This window comes from Dryobates pubescens, chromosome 7, assembly GCF_014839835.1.
Source record: "Dryobates pubescens isolate bDryPub1 chromosome 7, bDryPub1.pri, whole genome shotgun sequence".
Classification (NCBI taxonomy): Eukaryota; Metazoa; Chordata; class Aves; order Piciformes; family Picidae; genus Dryobates; species Dryobates pubescens.
The window spans coordinates 36,213,389-36,236,765 of NC_071618.1; the positions used below are offsets into that span (position 1 = coordinate 36,213,389).

General features: G+C 36.5%; 1 protein-coding gene across 3 annotated transcripts in view; it reads right to left on the reverse strand.

The window, feature by feature from the left end:
* The window catches only part of PCDH17 (protocadherin 17), a 97,906-nt gene that overhangs the window by 59,005 nt on the left and 15,524 nt on the right, over positions 1-23,377 (reverse strand). For 2 of the 3 annotated variants that reach the window (XM_054163059.1, XM_054163061.1), the window contains exons 2-3: positions 10,910-10,968; positions 10,569-10,741 (exon numbers count right to left, since the gene is read on the reverse strand). In XM_054163059.1, the coding sequence (XP_054019034.1) occupies positions 10,569-10,741; positions 10,910-10,968 (232 nt within the window). The remainder of the gene's footprint in view (positions 1-10,568; positions 10,742-10,909; positions 10,969-23,377) is intronic. The other variant, XM_054163060.1, reaches the window with a different exon arrangement.

The window sequence follows — 23,377 nt, forward strand, 5'->3', positions numbered from 1 at the left end:
AGTAATTTCGTCTGCAGAATATTCCTTCCTTTTCATACCAAGAATATGGCTGGAATATGCAATGACACTGTGTTAAAACTTGACTGCTATTGGTGTTTATCCCCTCTGTAGTTTCTGCTGAGTCAGTAAGAGGAGATAGATTCATACAATGATGATTTAAAACAAGAAGGAGAGAAGATGTATTTATTTTAATCATCTCCTTTATATAACTGATTAAATACACACCCTATCACATATTTATGATTATTAAACTGTAATTCTGTGCAAGTTTAATTAAAAGAAAACTATAAGTACATCACAGAAGAACATTTTCAGACACAGTCTAAGAGTCAGGAATAGACTCTCTAGTCTCATTACAACAGTTTTCATGATATTAAGTATCCATCCAATATATGAATATGTGCCCTAAGATTTTCATTAACAAAAGTAAGCACAGGCAGAGAATATCCATTTACCACCTAGGGAAATGCTTAAAGGCTGGAACAATGAAAACTCTCTATTCTCTGATTTCCTTGTTTTAAAAGTTGTTGATCTTTCTATGCCCCCACTTTTCTTTCAATTTAGAAAAGGAATCTGAAAAGAGGAAATGTTAGCTGAAGATAATGATTTTGACATAGAAGAGCCTCATCTTACTGAGAACTGCAAATCCTTCTCTTGCTTTTCTAGTGGGAATAAAGCAAAAAGATAACTCACGGATTCTAAGCCTTCCAAGAACAAACTGCAGTACGATGATTGTGCTCAGCCTCAGGAAAGGCAGTGTCAAAACAGAGAGTGCAGAAAGGAAGTAAAGAGATTTGCACTAGCGACAAGGGAGGGATATTCTACTTTGTTGCCTCTAAAGTAAAGCATGAAGAAATGAGCACCCACAGCTACAGCATTCAAATAGTAGAATTTATGCACATCTCAGATATGAGGTTTGTGGTAACAGACTTGTGATCTTGAAGTTTATGTTATTCATTAATTTTCAAATAAGCTAATCAAAGAAAACTCCTCTGAAATTTATTAATACTTTTATTGTCTCTTATTATAGTCTCAAACTTTCAATGTGCTAGTAATAATATATCTAAATTTATTTGCTGATGAAGCTTCTGATGAAAACAAAATACAAGACAAAAATATAGATAGTTTTCAACTACTGAATTATTTTGTAATTATAAAATAAATGGAAATAATGAGGAGGAGAAATTAAATTACCTGAAAAATGTAGCATAACACACCAAATGGTGCAGAGGTGAAGCTGTGCTGAGTGGTTATATTCCTTTCTTTGTGTCACAATGATGGAATGGAATGGAATGGAATGGAATAGAATAGAATAGAATAGAATAGAATAGAATAGAATAGAATAGAATAGAATAGAATAGAATAGAATAGAATAGAATAGAATAGAATTAACCAGGTTGGAAAACACCTTTTTGATCACTGATTCCAACCTGTCAGCAAACAATATCTAATCAACTAAACCATGGCACCAAGCATCCCATCCAGTCTCTTCCTAAACACCTCATATATGGGTTTTTTGTGTGTGTACACATGCAGAAAGAACTTTTTTTGTAAGTCAGTTATAGAAATTTCCCCCTTAGTTTATGGCTAAATACATTAATTAAATGCAGAATATGCTACTCACAATACTTCACTGCTATGAGATACATGAAGGTAATAATCTGCCAGATGCTAAAACATGTGCCTGATAGTAGAAATGGTTGGGCAGAAGTTGGCTTCAGTTGAAAGCAATAACAAGCAGCAATAATAGGTTAAGATACTTGGATGCAAAGTGTACTCACTGTCATTTCAGCTGTCAGAATGTTTGCACTGCTTTCCTATTCTGTATCAATGAAGGCAGAAAAGTAAGTAGTTAAGGAATTAAGATAATCCCTTCTCCATTAAGATGCCACTTTGCTTCCTTTTCTGACTTCTTTTTCTTTTGACAAATACCTGCTTCCTGAAACTTCTCCAAAGCTGCTCATATATGTGAGAAGACCACACTACAGAGGGAAGCTGCACCTAGGAGCCACTCCCTCTTCTATACAGATGAACTGGTCTCCTCTTCCATGCACACCTAATTATTGTTCCACCTGATGTCACAAAATGTCACTCGTGACTCTAGGCCTGGAATTGAAATAATTGAAATGCAAAAAGTCAACCTAAATTGACTAGTAGCCTAGTAATCTAAAAATGAAACTTAAAAGAAGAAAGTTACTCATCATAACTGCAACAGAGGAAAAAAAAAACCCAAAATCTTTAATACTCTGAGTAAATAAATGAGATATAAAAGTTTTGTCTTTCTTTCACCCAAATCCATCATAAAATTCACTCAACATAAAATACAGGGACAGATACGTCATGGATTACTGGGTATTAACATGAAAAAGATTATGACACTGATCTACACAGCAAAGGTAACTGACCTGTATTTCTAGTCCATTAACTTAGGCTCAGAGGGAGAATATTATTCAGATATCTCCAAAAAAGGGCATTAGAGAACATCCACATAGCCTACCTCAGCCTAGGTGAGGAACTCTTGCAGAAGTATTACCTAGATCACATTTAAATGAATGTTTGAGATCAAGGCACTTAGAACATTTGAAATTTTTATGAGTACTCCTCTGACTAAAAGTGTAATATATTAATTTAAAAGTTTAATACCAATAGAAGTTTCAATATTACCATTCACCAAGATCATAAGAAGGATGATACCAATAATAACGCTGCTAATTCTCTTTAAATTTAGAAGTGCTGTTTCACTGAAAAATTACTCACAGAAGAAAAGCAGAAAGTACTGGCAGTGAATTAAATATAATAATGAATTTGCTACTCACACTGGAATAGACATCAAACAAATATAAATAAGGTCTTATTCTTCCTAAAAGCCTGTAATTCTACATGCCTTTTTTTTTTTTTTCTAAAATAAAAAAAATGTTCCAATTAGAATTAGGCCAAAATGGAATATCTTCAGAGTATAATATTTTATATAATATAATCTTATAATATACTATAGACTAGACTAGACAAGAATAGAATACACCAGGTTGGAAGAGACCTTTGAGATCATCAAGTCCAACCTATCATCCAACACTATCTAATCAACTGAACCATGGCACCAAGCGCCCCATCCAGTCTCTTCCTAAATACCTCCAGTGATGGTGACTCCACCACCTCCCCAGGCAGCCCATTCCAATGGGCAATCACTCTCTCTGTGAAGAACTTCTTCCTAACATGCAGCCTAAACCTCCCCTGGCACAGCTTGAGACTGTGTCTTCTTGTTCTGGTGCTGGTTGCCTGGGAGAAGAGACCAGCCCCCCACCTGTCTACAACCTCTCTTCAGGTAGTTGTAGAGAGCAATAAGGTCTCCCCTGAGCCTCCTCTTCTCCAGGCTAAGGAGCCCCACCTCCCTCATGCTCTCATAGGGCTTGTGCTCCAAACCCCTCCCCAGCTTTGTTGCCCTTCTCTGGACACATTCCAGCAAGTCAACATCTTTCCTAAACTGAGGCGCCCAGAACTTCAGGGATAACAATAAATTTGGTCAGTCAGAATCAGCTACAGATTAGAGAAATCTGTGTTTGACCTATGCTAGTTTTCATTTAGAATCACACATGCTTGCATAAGAAGATAAGCAAAAAAAAGGAAGGAGAAAAAAAAAGTGTGGGGGGGAAGGAAAACAAATAACAAATGAAAGGGAAGAAACTATTTATTTTTTTCTTACTGTGCATGGGCTTCACCTTACAGTTTCCAGAATTTACAGTTCTAGAAATATATACTACTACTAAGTCAGACTACGGAAAGGACAGAGACTCTCAGTACAATTAAATTATATTGTGGCTTGCCTGGATAACAATAAATCAGATGAAAGTGACGAATGGGTACTGCGTGCAAGTCCTGACATGAAACAGCAAGTTAGCATCTTATCTGACCATGTTAAGGGTAAGTGAGTTGGAAGGGATGATAGTCCCGGACATGAAGAGTCTTAAGTGGCGTCAGAACAAGTAGCGCAGTCTGAAAGCTATTCACATTCTGGGCACAGAAAGAATGTGATAGGAGATGGTCTCTCTAGGGGAAAAAATCCTATGGAAGGAAGCAACACTGAACAAAATATTTCACAGGTTTTGTCAGCTCTGCCTCCCAGACTCCATCATTGCCTCAGCAGTGGCCAGCACTAGCTGTGAGAACTTTGAATAGAAATATTTCTTCACAATATTCATTTTCCATTATCTCACTAAGCTGATGAATTCATAAAATAATCCATCATCCCCAATGGCATGGAAAGCACTGGTGATGATGTCAGACAACAGAAATATGCTTGATGAACTTTCCGCACTTATCAGTCTAGACTGATTCTCACTCAGTTAAACAGAATGGATTTTAATTATCCTACAGACACCAGCAAGATTATGGCAGGAAAATCGATGGATAGTTCAGGAAAAAATCTTGGTTAGAAAGTCTCATAATTTCTGCTCTGCTGCAGATAGATAATACGGGTTACTTGACTTAAGGGATCATTCTCATTTGGAAATTGAAGATACGAGTATACAAGTTACTTCAAACTTGTTCTGTGAATGTGTTCAGTGGGCAAACTCTAAGAGATGAATATTCATAAGGATAGTTTTAATTCCTAAGACACTTGCATGCAGGATTGCATCAGCTGTGGTGAAAATGTGTTTTTGTTGTGATGATGAAGGAAGAAGTATACTTTAAAGTTATATACAATATCTTCTCTTTTTTCCTCCTCCCCCCCTTTATTTTCCCTCTCTGAAGCTACATTATCGTCATTTACAAAAACAGTAATAGTCACTTAGATCAAAACAGTGTTGTTCTACAGAAAAAACCTGGTGAGCTAGAGTCCTAGAGGAAATTCTGACACCAATCATACAGAGTTTTGTTTCACCCTTCCTCCAAGAAGGTGCTTCTGCTTTTCCTTTATTCTCAGGATCTGTGCTACTGCTAACAAGGCAACAGCACATGCAGAAATACCTTGTCTGTGGGATGCAGGTGTGAATGGCAAGCAAACGTGTGGAAAGAGAAAATGCACAGTGATAAAACAAAAACCGAACAACAAAGCAACCAAATTTAGAGATATTTATATACCTTGGGTATTTTTGACACTGACATGAAAATGCAGATTTATGTTACAGCAAGAAAACACAGACAGGAAAGGGGGTGGGGGGAAGGAAAAAATTTCCAGGAAAATCTAATAAAGAAAATGATTTATGAGTAACTACAGAAAAATCCATAACTCTATATTGTTTTACTAATGATAAGGTAAATATATTCAAGCTTCACTAAGAAAAGTATAAAATGCACATCTTGCTGTTACACTACTTCTTTGTAGTTTTATAGTTTCTGATACATTTGTTTCAGCTTTGGATATTTTTTTCCAAGAAATACAGATTCTTGATTTTATACCCAAACCATAAAAAATCCACCACCAAACCAAAACACAACAAAACCCAATTACTTAAATATAAATACAAAATGCATTCTACTTTGTGAAACAAACAGGCAACTTGCCAGATGTAGTCAAAACTTAATTTTTGTAAGACTTCTGAGTGGGATGATCTCAAACTGTCCAAACTAGTGATGGGAATTCAAGTCTGAGCAACACAAGTGAAAAAGAAAAGAGAGATAAACAAAGCAAATCTGTCTGAAATCATTCTGTTGAAAGAGTAGCAGGCACACGGAACAAGCTGCTTAGTAAGACAGCTGATTCAGGTTGGGTACGTAAGCTTAAGAGACAGGTAGGTATTTTCACACAGAAAGTGGCTTGGAATTCACAGGAAGAGGATATACTGTGATAATTTCTGTTGGGTTGAGTTTCTCCCCTTTCTTGCCGAGAGATGACCTTTCATAAGCATTTTATAATGATACCTAATTTTCATTATCTTTCCTACTTTGTTTGCAATCACCCCCAGACAAAACTTGCTGTCTGGATATATTTCCTTGAAATCAGCTATTTTAATAGTAAACTTACTGAGGCTTTACTATCCACTATTTTTATTCATATCATAAAGCAAGATTGATTGCCCTCATCCCATGCTGAAATCAGATAACTTGTCTACAAAAATTATTTTTTCATAAAATTCCCTACTTTATTACTGATAGAAAGCACAATTGCTGTAGTGTTATTGACACATTTTTTGTCTCAGTATGACCATTTAATTTTCAAGCTGTCTAGGCTAGAGTTACTCAAAACTGTAGTTAAACTACTGGAGCTGATAGCACTTTCATTACTGGACCCGCGACAACAGTGTTTGGAATTACACATAGAGGATGTCAGACTCTAATTTGACTCATTTTCACATTTTCAGATCAAGATCTTGAATTCAGTTGCTCCTGATCATATTTCCAAAATGACAGGAGATTTAATAATTATTACTGTTCCAAAAGCAGAATATTTTTAAAGAACAGTAATCAAGCCTGAAACTTTGCTGTGAAATAATGAATTCTGATATCTGTGCACAGCCTAAAATAAGCACAGAACCACAGCTTCTGATAGTGCTTCAGGCACTGCCACAGACAATTGTTTTTAGCAAGCTATCCATTTCCTTTTCCCAGAAAACATTTTTTCTTCTAAAGAAAATGCAATCCTTTTTCTATCCTAATCACATTTATCATATTTCTCACCCTCCTTCAACTTTGACTTGAGAGAGTAATTTTGTTTATTTTCTTTCAAAAGAGGAAAGTTACTTTGGGCTAAGAGCACTAACGTGACAAGAAATCATTGATTTCATTGGGAACAACACATTGCACCCCATTTGTTACTGCAGGTGCTCGCTGCAGGTTCAATTTTCATAATAGGTCAATGATTTTATTACAACACAATTGCTATGAGTTTGTACAAATATGCACAGGGATATCATTGGAGATTTGATGGGTGGACCACTCAGTGAATATGGAACTAGATGGATGATAGCATTCCAAGAGCTGTGGTGAAGCACTTGATGTCCAGGTGGAGAGCAGCAATGAGTGGCACTCCTCAAGGGTCAGTATCCACAGAATCACAGAATCACAGAATCACCAAGGTTGGAAGAGACCTCAAAGATCACCAAGTCCAACCTGTCACCACAGACCTCATGGCTAAACCATGGCACCAAGTGCCATGTCCAGTCCCCTCTTGAACACCTCCAAGGACGGTGACTCCACCACCTCCCTGGTCAGCCCATTCCAATGCCTAATAACTCAGTGAAGAACTTTCTCCTCACCTTGAGCCTAAACTTCCCCTGGCGCAGCTTGAGACTGTGTCCATTAGGACCAGCACTATTTAACATCTTTATCAGTGACATGGACAGCAGGATCAAATGCACTCAGTAAGTTTACTGATGACACCAAGCTGTTTGATGCAGTTGTCAAGCTGGAGGGAAAGAATGCCATCTAGAGGGACCTTGACAGGCTTGGGAGCTAGGCCTGTGCAAACCTCAAGAGGTTCAACAAGGCCAAGTGTAAGGTCCTGCACATGGGCCAGGGCAATCACAAGCACAAATACAGGCTGGTCAGAGATTGGACTGAGAGCAGCTTTTTGGAGAAGGACTTGGGGATGTTGGCTGCTATGAAGCTCAGCGTGACCCAGCAATGTGTGTTTGCAACCCAGAAAGACAAGCAGTCCTGGACTGCATCAAAAGGATTGTGACCAGCAGGTTAAGGGAAGTGATTGTCACCATCTACTCTGATCTCATAAAACCCCACACGGAGTACTGTATCCAGTTCTGGGGCCCCCAACATAAGAATGATATTGACTTGTTGGAACATGTCCAGAGGAAAGTCATGAAAATCATCAGAGGGCTGAAGAACCTCTACTATGAAGACAGGCTGAGAAAGCTGCGGTTTTTCAACATGGAGAGGAGCTGGTCCTGAGGGGACCTTATTGCAGCATTCCAGTACCCAAAGGGAGCCTACAAGAAAGCTAGAGAAGTACTTTTTTTCAAGGCCATGTAATCATATGACAAGGGTTAGTGGCTTTAAATTGAAATGGGCTAGATTTAGCTCAGATATGAAGAAGTCCTTCACTGTGAAATTGGTGAGGCACTGGAACAGGTTATCAAAGAGAAGCTGGGGACCTTTCATCCCTGGAAAAGTTCAAGGCCGGGTTGGTTGGGGCTTTAAACAACCTTGTCTAATGGAAGGTGTTCTAACCCATGGCAGTGTTTGGAACTAGATGGTCTTTAAGATTCCTTCCAACTCAAACTGTTCTATGAGTCTATTGAAAATTTACTTGAACTCCTGGTACTGCAGTTCAGGGGCCAACTGTACTCAGTATGCACAATTTGTAATGCGTTTGATCAAAATGTGAGGAATTTATAGGAGCCTCTGTGATAAGTCCTTTCTTGATGAATGTGGCCCTCCACCTAGATAAAATGCCAAGTGTAAATAAACTTCCATTAAACTATTTGCATTACAATGAAAATAAGCAACAGGAATGGTTGGCTTAATCTGCTTACCAGATTTATTGTCTTTTGACCCATATTGGGCTTGATGCTGTTGGCCAAACTGCATTACAAACTCTGGCCATATCATCCTTTTCTAAAAGACCAGACATTTTTAATGTAAGTAGTAAATGATTTTCCTAATCATTTTCTACACTGTAAAAGTGTAGAACTTTTTTTGTGGCTATACTTGACAGATAGTACTCCAGAGATTTTGTCTTGTTCTGACACAAAACTTATAAAATTAGGCACACACTGGAACAGCTTCTTTAAAAAAAATAAAGAAGGAAAGAAAGAAGGAAAGAAAGAAGGAAAGAAGAAAAGAAAGAAGGAAAGAAAGAAGGAAAGAAGGAAAGAAGGAAAGAAAGAAGGAAAGAAAGAAAGAAAGAAAGAAAGAAAGAAAGAAAGAAAGAAAGAAAGAAAGAAAGAAAGAAAGAAAGAAAGAAAGAAAGAAAGAAAGGAAGAAAGGAAGAAAGGAAGAAAGGAAGGAAGAAAGGAAGAAAGGAAGAAAGGAAGAAAGGAAGAAAGGAAGGAAGAAAGGAAGAAAGGAAGGAAGAAGAAAGAAAAAAAAGAAGAAAAAAAGAAAGAAAGAAAAGGAAAAAAAGGAGGAAAAAAAGGAAACTAAAAAAGAAGGGAAAAAAAAGTCTAATACTGCATCTTTATACAGATCAATGTCCAATTATAAGCGCAGAGTTACTGTGGCAAAAGGTCAGAAAAAAAAACAATCTTTCTGGCATTTATTACTTGGAAAATAGGGTCATATATGAGGTCAAACCTCAAATATATATACAGAATAAATTATATTGCATCATTCTAAATATTCTACGCAGCAAAATTTATATTGCAGCCTCGACATAATCAGTAAAATGAAGTTGAACGTGTGTTTCTTCATGACTGTACTGCAGATGAGCCTAGGCTAAAAGGCACAAAAGCTTTCTGCTTTGCAAAATACATTTTGCTTTATTATAAATATAGCTTCTTATTAAGGCAGAGTTATCTCACAGTCTTTCAACTTTCATTAACATGGGAACAGCTTCCTCACAACAAACTAAAATAACAGCGAAGGTACAAACTCTTTAAAAATAATTCAGTGGTGCCCTTCCTTATTGCTTACACTAAAACACAAACACACAATTCTGGAGTACTCCCTCTCATGCTTTAAAACAACAAACAAACAAGCAAGCAAGCAAGAAAGCAAACAAACAAAACCCTGTCTCTTAGATAAAACAAATCTGGTAAACAACAATTTGACACAGAGTTTGAGGAAATAAACACGCTTATTTGTCACAATGAATGCTTGCAGGGAGCACTGTCATTGTCCAGATACAAGTCATTTTATCTGTCTCACAGGCACCCATCTTTGGTACCTCCACAGGATGTGAATGAAATTATACTGAAGGTCAAATTCTGTTATTATCTGACACTTGTGAAAAAATTAGGAAAATACAGCAATGAAATGAGAATATCTTCTGGTCTGTTTTCACTATAGTCTGATATGCCATACGGCTTTTCTTTCTCTTTTCTCCAAACTATGTGAAACATGTAAATGACTGGCACCTTTGGTACCTCCACAGGTACCTCCATCTTTGGTATCTCCACAGGATGTGAAGGTAATTATGCTGACAATCAAATTGTGTTATTATCTGACACTTGTGAAAAAATTAGGAAAATACAGCAATGAAATGAGAACATCTTCTGGTCTGCTTTCACTCTAGTCTGATATGCCAAACATCTTTTCTTTCTCCTTCCTCCAAACTGTGTGAAAAATGTAAATGACTGGCATTCTTTCATTTGTTGCAGCCATGTCTACTTTGAGTTTCTAAATCATCCTTCAGCAGAACTGTACATAACATATCACAGGCAATGCCAGCAGAGATAAAGTATATTCTAATCATTTGTGAAGACTACTAATTTTTTTTCTTTCCTTTTTTTGTTGTTTTTTTTCTTTAATCTACTTTTGATACTTGTGGTTTCATTTCATGTTCATTCCAAAAGATACTCAACATTCTTTGCTCTAGGCTAGCTACCAGATTTACCGCTTTCTGTGATAGTATTACCAGTGGGCTATTCCACCCTGATAAACAACAACTGCAGCACTAATAGGTTTATAATGATGGCTGAAACTCTACACTTTTAAGCATTGGAGGCTTCACTCACCTTGTTCAAGTGGCTGGCTTTTAGTTGAAGTAGTTTTCATCTTGAGTGCCTCCCTAACAGACATGTCACAGCAGGAGCCTTTGTTAGTGTCTTGGTCACTGTCAGCCTGATCACTGTCCCCATGCCCGCTGTCCCTCAAGCTGGCTCTTTCTGGATCCTTGAACGTGGAGCTACTGAAATATATATTGGGAAGAAAAAAAAAAAAAAAAAAAAGAAAAGAAAAAAAAAGAAAAAAGAGAGAGTTGTATTTACTTGTTCTAAGTAGAATTGTACTCTGTGGCAAAGCAATTTTGACAAGAATGCAAATGGGGAAGCCGAGAAAGTTATTTAATAGGCCTTACCTTTGAACAAACTGCTGCCTGCTGCCCATGTAATTGGGCTCTGCGGGAAAATTGTCTGTCTGTGAAAGAGAAGGAAAAAAATACGTATAGTTGTACACTGGACAAATCTCCTGCAGAGCAACAAGATTTCCTAGAGGAGAAATGATTAATAATTCAAAAATTCCCTTAATCTTCAGATTTGTACATTTTAATTAAATTGGAAAATGCCGGCATGTAATTATGTGCTCAGAACAATTAAATGATTCCGGTCCACAAATTACCTGCTAAAGTAAACAATGAGGCTCCAATCAGTGGCATTCTCTGTTAGCAACCTGACAGATGACACTGTTTATGTTTTTTCATTAGTTAGATATTAAGACTGATGGTTATTGAAAATGAGAGAAAAAATTACTTCGGCATATTACAAAAGTGAGTTATTCAATAATGCTAATTTTTAACCATAATTACATCATCTACTGGGATTCTGAAGCCTTTACTGCTTCAATGCAATTTCATATATTGCTATATTACTCTTGAAAAGAAAAAAAAAAAAAAAAAGGAAGAAAAGAAAAGAAAACCAACCAAAAAATTGTGGCTGATTAGTTGTGAGGTGCTTTTAAATGCTGCTGGAGAAGTACAAATATGAAAATATTTGGATTTTCTCTCTTTAGTTTTCATCAGTATTAATAGCTGTGTCAGAACAATGAGAACCACACATGCAAACCAGAACATTAAATTATTGTTGTAGACAAGTAGTTTTTAAAAGATACTTTCATTAAGTCTGCCATGAGTATATTTTTAGCAGCATGAGCTAAGTAACTGTAAAAGCAGAAGTATTTACAGCATCCAGACCAGCATGGAGTCCTGCCAAAGGGAACTGAGTTCCCCTTGTATCATCAGCTGAAGTTTTTTGGGAGAGAGACTGCATCTTTCACAAAACTCCATATACTGTACATTCACACACGTCATTTCTTCTTGCAGCTGACCTAATGACAAAGCTTCTACTGTTTTCTGCATCACTTCATATCACACCACTGTGCTTCGCAACAGCTATGAGTTTTGTAAGAGCATTTAGTGTATCAGCATCAGTAACACAGGCAGCGCTCAATTAATGGAGCAGAAGGCCCAAGGTAAGGTTTAATGTTGCACAAGTGTTTACACCAGTGACTAGTCTCTTAGATATTTGGTTTTCCCAGCCACTCCCCACACATTTTTTCAGCTTTGTTTTGGTTTTTGTAGGTAGGTGGTAATTACAAATATTTGCTACTCTTATGGGTGGAATGTTGGAGCTTGTAAAACATGTGTGAAGTTACGTATGAAATTTAAGTGTCATTGCCATTTGCAACAGAAAATAGATAGCCATCTGCCACTATCAAGGTACACGTGAAATAGATGCACTTATATACCATGCATATATTGTGTTATTTAGGGAAGAGACAGAAGATTAAGAATTATCTTCTGTTTGGCATGTATGAACCCGATTTACATGGTACTTTCTTCTTCTTTCTAGTTAAAACCTCTGGTTCAAAATTAAGATTCTAATACAGATGTTCACAGTTCGAAGATGTTTCTGATTTAGACTGTGCAGTACATAGCATTGCACATGTCATTACAAAAATAATCTAAGGTTTTATCAGTGACTTTGATGATCAACTGCATGACAGAATCAGGTTTTACTCATCTGTTTTCAAACTACAGCACTTCTAAATTATTTTTTATCATATCAAAATTACACATAATTTGGAAATGTGGGTGTTTGTGTCCAGTTAGGGACTTGGTTTCCTGCGGCATTATTGAAAGATGGGCTTATAAAAGTTCTCAAATGCTGCCTAAGAAATGCAAACAATACACTTTATTACAGAATAAGAAATCTTAAGATCTGGGACATCAAACTCAGCGTTGTGTCATTGCTTTTCCAAGTCAGCATTTCTGAAGCTGATGATTTCAGCTATAGGTACCAAAACCTTTTCAAAACCTGGCTAATTCAATTAGGGCGTAGTTCGGTGCTTTGCACTTGAAAACAGACAAGATCCTTGATTTAATATATGCAATTAGAATAAAAGTTTGTCTTAACATGTTTCAATTTATGAAAACAAACATTAAAGGCAGGGGTGTGTGTGTAATGAAAAAAGAAGGAATGGAAACATAAAGAGAAATATTTCAGCATTCTTGATCCACCCCACATATATATATATATATATACACACACATATAATCATTATGACACCCACAGAGCCCAATGACTCTCCACTCAAATAAATCTTTACAATTACAAAGCTCACATCTATTTCCTAGGTCTAATATCTCATCTGTAGATACCCAGGAAAACTGACCTTATGCTTTTACTTATGTAAGACATCTGCCTCCTCCTAAACACAGCTGCCACTAGAATCAACATTTCAATTTTTAATGTCATTGTCAGGCAAAATGCCTCCTATAAACTGACTTTTCATCACTTCTCTGCTATTAGATAACTCAGATTTTCCCTCTGAAATTAATGATGGCATCTCCTTAAAGATTACAAATCTATAATCTGGACCACAGTAAGAATTGGTCATACTTTTTGTTTCTGATTTTTCATAGCAAAATAAATAACTAGAAAGCCCTGGACTAGCCAAGATATAAACTTTAAAGTAGAAGTTATGACCACATCTTAGCTGCCATTCTAAAAATGGGAGCAGCTTCTGAGAAATTCTGTGTTAATGGGAATCATTAATAACCTTTACCTCTATAATAATTTGACCAATTTCCTTCATATTGTATTTTGCAGCAATACAAACAGTTGGATGCTATTTTACAGGGAATTCATTGCTGCAAAAGAACAAACATAAATACCCGATAACCATACACAGCCAGAGCACTCAAATTCTTTGTCTTCTGCTTTAAAAGCGTTAGACCTACTTCTATGAACTATGAAAGCATGATGCTTGTGTTGAACTGTAACAGAGCACTCTGAGATACAGGCAGCAAAGAAAGAGATGCTTCCCATATGAGAATATCTGCAAAAATAATAAGCAAATAAACAAATAAATAAGCAAATAAATAATAAGCAAGCAAGCAAACAAATAAGCAAATAAATAAACACTTAATTCTAAGGCTAGGCAGTATAGAGGAGTCTTAGAAAGGTAAGCACCCACTTAAAAATGGATTACAAAGACGTATGAATATCTAACTTCCTTAAACACTTCCATAAAAAAATTAATTCCAGTTGAAGTGAAAGGTCATATTTTTAGAATTTTTACACCTTAATGTCTACAGAAGTGGTATTATACATTTCAGCTCATCCATTAATCATACCTCTGTACATTGCATAACACTAAGATATGAGTGCTACTTTAAATATCTATCAAAAGCAAACAAACTCTTTGTTCTTCACTGGTATACAGCCCTTCCGAGGAAATCAGGACCTCTGTGTCTCTTTGTTTGCCTCCAGTTTTAAGCTAGGTTTCAGTTCACATGCAGATAACCATCTAAAAGCTAATCACCTACTCTAAGCTAATCAGCTAAAATCCCTCTATAAGCATTAGAGACATACAAGATAATTCATCCCATACTGGACACTGAGCTTTAGGTACATACTGCTCCTGGAAATGACTTTCACTAATAACTACAGGCAAATGTAGATGAGCAGCACAATGCTCAATGTAATAGATAAAGCTAAGATGCATGGAATCAGGAGTGAATTACATGGAATTCTAATCTGATTATTCCAATCCTGATAAATAATTATCCAAATAGTAGCACCAATAATGTCCTTAAAAATAAATTAAAATAAGTTCCACCCTCCCCTATGAAAATCACCCTCCCCTATGAAAAACTATCTGCTGTTAAAAGTCATCACAGTTAAATAATAAAGACATTTTCTGTCACTGTGATGCAAGGTTGGAGTAACAATTAGGTCACCAAATACTAAGACACAAGTTCTTCAATAGGAAGAAAATATACTAAACAAATGGTCTCTAAAACTAAAGAAAAAGCAAAACTGTCTTCCACCCTGGTTAGAATCTTGAGAATTAGAGTCTGCAATGTTAACCTAACTGTCCACAACCCTGCTAGAGATGAGGTCCTGTTTTTATGACTCATTTTCACAGATTAGTGGAGCTAGTTCATTTCCAATGAGAGTATGCTATTAAACCCTACAAATTTTCATCTAGCTGTCCTAATATATGACATTAGAGTAAATCAGAACTTTTAGGAACACAGCCGTTACTGCAGTGTTACAGAAAAATTCCCCAGGATTTCTGTACACAAGTTTAATATAGGTTTCTCAGAAGGCTGAAGCCATAGAACACGCCATTTTGAAAGAGATCAGAATGCAGATAAATCCCTCAAAAGCTGCCAAAATAAAACAAACAAACAAACAAAACCCAAAACACCAAAAAAGAAGGTTACTACTTTTTAGGGAGTACCTTACAATTTGATTATGTTACCTTTTTCATCAGGTAATTGAGGAGAAGGAAAGTGAAAGAACAGACAAATTAAACCTGTGCAAAATACACTTCTACTGGTATGGAGTTTCAGATGTGACAATATAACAGTCTAATAATGTGACTTGAGGAATCACTTGCTGGCCAGTGTTTCCATGAACACCAGGTAGTACACCCTCCAAGTGCTATTGGCATCCTGGTTTGCATCAGGAACAGTGTGGCCAGGAGGCGCAGGGAGGTCATTCTGCCCCTGTACTCAGCACTGGTCAGGCCACACCTTGAGTCCTGTGTCCAGTTCTGGGCCCCTCAGTTTAGGAAGGATGTTGACTTGCTGGAATGTGTCCAGAGAAGGGCAACAGAGCTGGTGAGGGGTTTGGAGCTCAAGCCCTATGAGGAGAGGCTGAGGGAGCTAAGGTTGATTAGCCTGGAGAAGAGGAGGCTCAGGGGAGACATTGCTCTCTACAACTACCTGAAGGGGGTTTGTAGCCAGGTGGGGAATGGTCTCTTCTCCCAGGCAACCAGCACCAGAACAAGAGGACACAGTCTCAAGCTGTGCCAGGGGAGGCTTAGACTGGATGATAGGAAAAAGTTCTTCTTAGAAAGAGTGACTGGCCATTGGAATGGGCTGCCCAAGGAGGTGGTGGAGTCACCATCACTGGAGGTGTTCAGGAAGAGACTGGATGGGGTGCTTGGTGCCATGGTTCAGTTGATTAGATACTGTTGGATGATAGGTTGGACTCAATGATCTCAAAGGTCTCTTCCAACCTGGTCTATTCTATTCTATTCTATTCTATTCTATTCTATTCTATTCTATTCTATTCTATTCTATTCTATTCATTCTAGCACATGTGTTAAGCCTTGTGTATTAAGACCACACAGGGGACTAGGTAAACTGTAACTGTTGCTAAGGATTGCTCTCATATGGTGAATGTGGAATACTGAATTGGATAAATCCAAAATGGAAACACTGAGAAGTTTGAAAGACTTTAAGATTCTACTGGCCATTCTAGAATAACTGTGATTTCCAAAAGTTTCATTTATAGCATGAGAAACAAATTCCTCATGGGATTCGTTAACCTTAAACATATCAGAAGGAAAAAAAAATAAAAATTGAAATCTTCATGACTGAAGACAGTTTGAACCAGACTGGGCAAAGCATTGCACAATGATTTATGGGGATTATTTTTAGCAATGAGCCACATTAATCCTTTTTTTCCCCCCATAAGTTCATGTTCACAAGGTATATGTATTTATTTCTCTATAAATGTTCTCAGGGTTTCTACTGTTCCTCAGTAAGACAAATACAGAGGACTTGATGAAGCTGCTGGTTTTAAGAATTCCTATAAAAATCAGAGTATCTAGCACAAATTAAAGGTTCCTACCTATTTTCTGGTTTGGTTTTGGTTGTGGGGTTTTTGTTGTTGTAGTTCTTGCTGTTGGTGGGGTTTCTTTAATAAAAATCTAAAGATTTTCAGTCATCTTTGGTGCATTCCATATTGTTTTAATAAAATTAGAGAAAAATAAAACATTTTTCCAACAGGTGTCTTTCCTTAAAAAACCCTAACAAACTAACTATTAAAAATACCCAGGCAAACAAACAAGCAAAACTTAAAGTCAACATGACTGCAAAGGAAAATATGGAGAAAGTGAGAGAGAAAGAGTGGAGGGGAGAGCAAGAGAGCAAAATGCAATAGTTAGGTATTCTTGATAAATTATGCTCAGAAATAATTGTCATGTTAGGGAAAGATGTATTCTAAAATGTAGGGGGGAAAAAAGAACTTGGGCATTAATCAGATTTATGAGGATTAGACTACTAGAATATTAATAATTTTTTCTCAGAATTACAAGAACAAGTATCACATTTTCAGCAATGATTCAATGGAACTTCCATTTTATACAGGTGTTCATACCTGAACGATAATAAAGAAAAATGTCCTTGCTGACTCTAACTTCTTTTCAATTAAATATTAAATGCATTGAAATGAAACATCTCTCCCCTTTTATCAGACTGCCATTTAATACCTAACTCGAGCATCTTCTGTAACTTTTCAAGGAAAAGCTGAATTTCAAGGATTCACCCTTCCCCCATGAAATGGTAATCGCGTTTGAAGACAAAAGAATTGTGTTCTGCCCAATCTATTTTTGAAAGAGCAGACAATTGTCTTCATTTTGTTAAGCGCAGTTTCAGGTTCAACCTAACAGAATTTTTCAAAAAGACTCCTCAGTATTAGGGTGCCAGGAAGTGTATGTGTTTAACCTGAAATAGCAGGTTTTGATTTCACAAAACTTAACATCATTAAGAATATGTGTTAGCCTAATAGCAAAACAAACAAAAAAAAAAGGGCAAAACCACCCGGGTATAAACTCCTAATAAGTTGTTCACACTTGCTGCAAAATGTGTATTTTTGTGTTAAAAAACCTGCAGTGTGTTTATGTTAATTTCCAACATATATAACACTATTCAAAGGCACATTAAAAAGACAGGACAGCGGAACCAGTCAGATGAACAAGACAATATTGTTCACCAGGCTGCTGTGTTCTTTACTGACGAGTGTTGGTGGATCCTGTATTCTCTTTATCTTGAATGAGAAAAGCAGAATTGTGAGAGAAAGAGGTCCTGAGCTTTTCAGTTAAATGCACAGACTGACTTCTGAAAACTGGAACTCTGGGACAGAGACTACCATCTTTTCTTCTAAGAGAAGGAATGGAGCTTCTCCCCATATAAATCACAGAATCACAAAAAGGCTTAGTCCATGCACTATTTTCTGTTAGTGGGTATCATAATTGTTATTATTTTTTTTAATATTATTGCTTAATCTTTCATATTAACCCTCTGCAGACATTTCAGTTGTGTTTGTACTACTGTCTTAATGAAAACCATTATTGCTTAAATATTTAGAAGAGTTTACTCTGCAATGCCCAAAACACTAAAGACAAAAGCCTAGAATCCAGGTATTTAACATGCTGCAAGTATTAGGAGTCACAAGGCCCAGACAAGTTTCTTCTCACCTCATTGAAATAGGAAACAAAAATACTTTCTTGACCAAACTCAAAATGTTCTTTCTTTGACAGTGGTTTCAGGTTTCTGGGCTTCGTTTTGTTTTGCAATGGAGAAGAAACATGAAATGTAAGCATCTAATGAAATTAGCATGGCCAGACCAAGGTAATATAGAATCTGTGAAATGGAACTAGGAAAAAGTATTTATAACGTGAGCTCTTGAGATGAACTACATTGTAGAGAAGGTGAAAGATCTGAACAGAGAAAGAGGCACCAAACATCACACCACATAAAGAGTTTGAGCTGAAAGTACAATAGCTCTGCTTCTGCTATCACAGCGCCAATAAATAAACATAATGAAATTCATGACACATTATTGCATTGCTCTGTATTGCCTCTATTAATTTAAAAATGATGAACACTTTTAAAATCATTCACAACTTGTCAAAAAGCTGAGCAGTACAGTTACACTGTTTCTTTAAGAGACATTTGTGAAGATGTTACAAGAGCGCATGATGCAACTTATATCAAAGTAAAGACGGAAGTTTGGCAAAACAGAACAATAACCACTTCACCTGAATCTGCTAGTATAGTTGTATCCAATATATTTACACTGTTCACCAATGATATGTACTTAACTGAAGCTACTCTGTCAATAAAAAACACATTAAGAACCTTTTGAAAGAGCCTCCCTGTCAATTAGGCTGCAGATACATTCTATCCCTCCAGTTTTCCTGTCAATTTAATATACTGGATCATATTAACAGTACCGGCTTGTCAATAAGGCAAATCTGAATCCTATTAATGGAGTTATACTGCCAATATAATCAGCTCCCTATTTATCGAGCTCCCCAGTACTTGGAAAAGCTGTGAAATGGGATTATAAGGTTAAGTTGCATACATCTGTCTCTATATTACATAAATATTTCAGGGATTGTATCCTGTTGTGTGAAGAAACATGTAATCGCTTTTTTTCCCGTTACACAAACTTGAGATCACAGGACAGTATAATTGTCCACCACTGCTGAGAAAACATTAACTCATCCTCATTTATCATGTTATGTTTTGTGCTTGCTCTAACATTGTTATTCTATAAGACAATCTACCTGTGCGCCACACATATAGAAAACGTATATGAACACCATTCCACCTTCACAAGACAATATCTGGTCCAAATACCAAAAGAGATTCAAGACATTTTAGGAACAAAATATGAAGCATTCCACAATTTCAGTGCTTATTTAGCCCTTGTACTGTGCTGTATAATCTTGGTGGGGCTGCAGCTTGTATAATCCCAGTGTAACAGAAACCTCTGGAAACAATTAATAAGAGGCAGTTGTTCATGCATTAAAAAACACTTGAAGTTCAGCAATGAAGTTGAACATCACTTGCTTTTAAACACATTCATTATTAAATAACTACTTTGGATTAGCAGAACATACAAGAGACCATTAAACCTGATTATATTTTTAAAAATTATATTTTGCTTTAAAAAAAAAGAAAGTCAGGGAAAAACAAAAGAAAGAAATAGGTAATTTTATTAAAATGTACTTGGTATTCCCTTATTAACTCTCTAGGACTAATTTAGAACTACAGATTGAAACAAACAAACAAACAAGCAAACAAAAAACCAACATGGTCCAAAATGACAGTTAAAGGTCAATGAATCAAGTTGCCAATTTATATTTTCTGGTAGCAGATAGGTACAATGAAACCTAATGATTGAATTTCTTTGGGGATCTCATTATTTTCTATATGAATAGAATAGGATAGGATAGGATAGGATAGGATAGGATAGGATAGGATAGGATAGGATAGGATAGGATAGGATAGGATAGAATAGAATAGAATAGAACAGAACAGAACAGGTTGGAAAATACCTTGGCAATCATCGAGTCCAACCTATCATCCAACACTATCTAATCAACTAAACCATGGCACCAAGAGACCCATCCAGTCTCTTCCTAAACACCTCCAGTGATGGTGACTCTTTTGAAATGCTTTAGTGCACCTTTTATCTATGGCTCCCACTACATTGAATCTACCTTAGTATTCCTAACAGATATTATGTTGACTGCCTAACAGACTCAACTACAATTAGCTAACTAAAATAAGGTCCACACTTATCACAACATTCAGGTTATTCTAAGAACATCATAGCATTTGTGGAGTTTTGATTTTCCATTTTAATCTACATGCAGCCTAGAAATTGAGACATTCAAATCAGAAGGAAACTTCAAACCAAAACAAAACAAAAGACAAAGCAAACAAACAACAGTGCCTTGAAATTTAAAGGGATAATCAAAGTATTTATTGTAATTTCAAAAATTATTTTCTTCCCTTATGTTTAGCACTCCTTTTTTTCCACATGAAAACAACCTTATCTTTTCTTCCTTTCTTTTCATGCACACAGATACAGATTCTACAGTGCAGTTGTGAGCTCCTGGCACTTTATTTTTAATTTTGAGACATCTAGGAAAGATCTTACTCATCAGGAGTTCTCAGTGAAGCCATTAAACATAGAATTTGTCCTACTCTTACCACTGCTGTTTTCCTGTTTCTAAGAGCAACATATCAGAAATGTTTTCTGAAGAGATAAAAGCTTATAAGCACTGCAAGTACTATATGGTGGAGGAGATCAAATTACATCCTTTTAACACTGACAAACTGTTTCGTAGTCATGATATTTAGTAAAGGGAAGTAGAGACACTGGATGTGTTAAATCTGTTAAGTTTCTGTTAACATCTATCCACTATGTTTACCTTTCTTCTGTTCAACCCGTACCCTAACTAAAGGCAACAATAAAATTCCCACAAGCCATGACCTGAGGTCCACTGAAATCAATGGATGTTTTCAAATTGGTTTCAATAGACCTGGGATCAGTCTGCTAACTTCAATCACATAGCATGCAACATTCTCACAGATACATATGTTGTATGCTGAAGAAAGCTGCAAAGGAGCAGGAAGATTACAGCAGTGATAGAAAATGAGAAAAAAACTCTTAAGCGTAATATTGCTTTATCCCAACATAAGGTCTTCTCTATGGACAGCACTTAAACAGAATTGTAATGGCAGTTACAGGGAAAGGTGATTAGCTAGGCAGAAAAAGCCAACAAAACCTCTATGTGACACAGAACTCCATTCTACATTTCCTCACTGCAGAGTGGAAAAACAAAACAAAAAACATGAGCTAAAGATAAAGCAGGACTTGGTTCTGGATCCACACTGCCTGCACAGCAAACACACACAGGAACACTTAAGTTTTCTTCTTAGGACACGGTCAGAACCAAGGTAAATCTAGATCACCTCCTTCCCTTTAAAGCTGCAACTTTATCCCCTTTTTCTTCCTAAAATCATTCCCTAGAAAAGCAATGCTTCCCTTGAATTCCTCAGGAAGAAAATCACAATTGTTAAAACGAAAATGATTACCTTCTGTCTAATTTCCTATTTAGTTTGTGTAAATCTTTATTTCAACAGTTTGTTAAAAATCCCCAATAAGTATTCAACATTTTGCATCAGGATACAAAGCCCTACTTTCACAGAAATACCTTGGCATAATTATTTCCCCTTAGCACTAGAAAAAGACACACCACTAAATATGCTGCCAAAATAGTGGCTGAATTTATGACAGCATAGTAGATCATCAAATGTTACAGCCTCAAATGCCTGTGCAAGGAGATTTTCAACTGTAAAATGTGATGAGTTGATTTATTATTTGTGACATAAGATAAATAATTTAGGCTTGCACAAATTTAGCAAGAGGTTCTGTCCCTAAATATATTTTAAAGTCATGACAGTCATGTGCCTGTGATGAGGTACCTCATAAAAAGGAAAATTTGATCAAATGCACCATGAATAGAGTGACAGTGGTCAAGAAAGCTTGGATAGAAAAAAAAATAAAGCCTTTCAGCTATAGGTTTGTGTATAACCATCCACAACTCCGTCACTGCTATGTTAACCTACCACAATGTCTTCATACAGGACTCTATATATTAATTGAGAACAAGTGAGAAAAAAATTAGCTATCTTTCTCAATAGGATCAATTCATCTAGAACGCAGCACACGCTTATGTATGGTGCATGCCACAGGTAAACTATAAACTCACGGGTGTTTAAGGATCGACGTCGACCAGTAAATTCTTAACATCCTGGGGAAAAACAAGGCTCTGGATTACCCCTCTCATTACATCTTGCTCTACTGAGACTCTGAAATCAGATTTGCTGTTAAAACAAAGTAGATCCACATAAGAAATGTTCTTTGCAAAGATTCCAAGATTGTGAAAAGTCCTCTTTCTGCTCCAAACCCCTAGGACACTGCTGCAAGTTTTACCAAGGATAGAGAGATTGACCGAGAATGTTAATATTTGACTGAGGGGCTAGCTAGAATAAAGTGATTATATTATGGATTTACCTCTGTATCTAATTAGCAGAATGCTCACCGACTATGTGAGCATTTTTCACAAGAGAGAATGCATGCTATGGCAACTGAAGGATGCATTTTGATTTGTTTGTTTGTTTGTTTGTTTATGCTTATATTTTAGTTTATGTATTTATTTCAGTCCTGACTTTTCAAAGACAATAGTTAATGCAACTTCCTCTAAATAATGTCCACGTCATAGAGGTCCCCAAGACAACATTCAGAAGAATTGGGGAGGGGAGGAAGAAAGTTTCCTTCAAAATGGGAAAAGAAATAAAAATGAAAGAAGTAGAACACAAGAAGTTCCAAATAGAAATTCATGCAAGGCGGGGGGGGGGGGGAGGGGAGGGAAATGAAAATGACTAGTTCAGATTGTTCATACTGTTCTTCCTGAATATTTAAACTACATAATGTGTAACACAGACTAATGCTGCTCTCTGCAGGTGGATCATGAGTCCACATGAAGCCACACCATGTTCCAACTGCACTGGAATTCAATATGGAGTTAGGATCTCAGCTCCAGAGAGTGATCATAAGCTGCAGAGCATTTGCATGCAACTCTCCTGCATATATGTCATCAAAACCTATTTTCAGGTGGAAAAACTCATAAGGATATCAGTTATATTATTTTCAAGGAAAGTTATTTA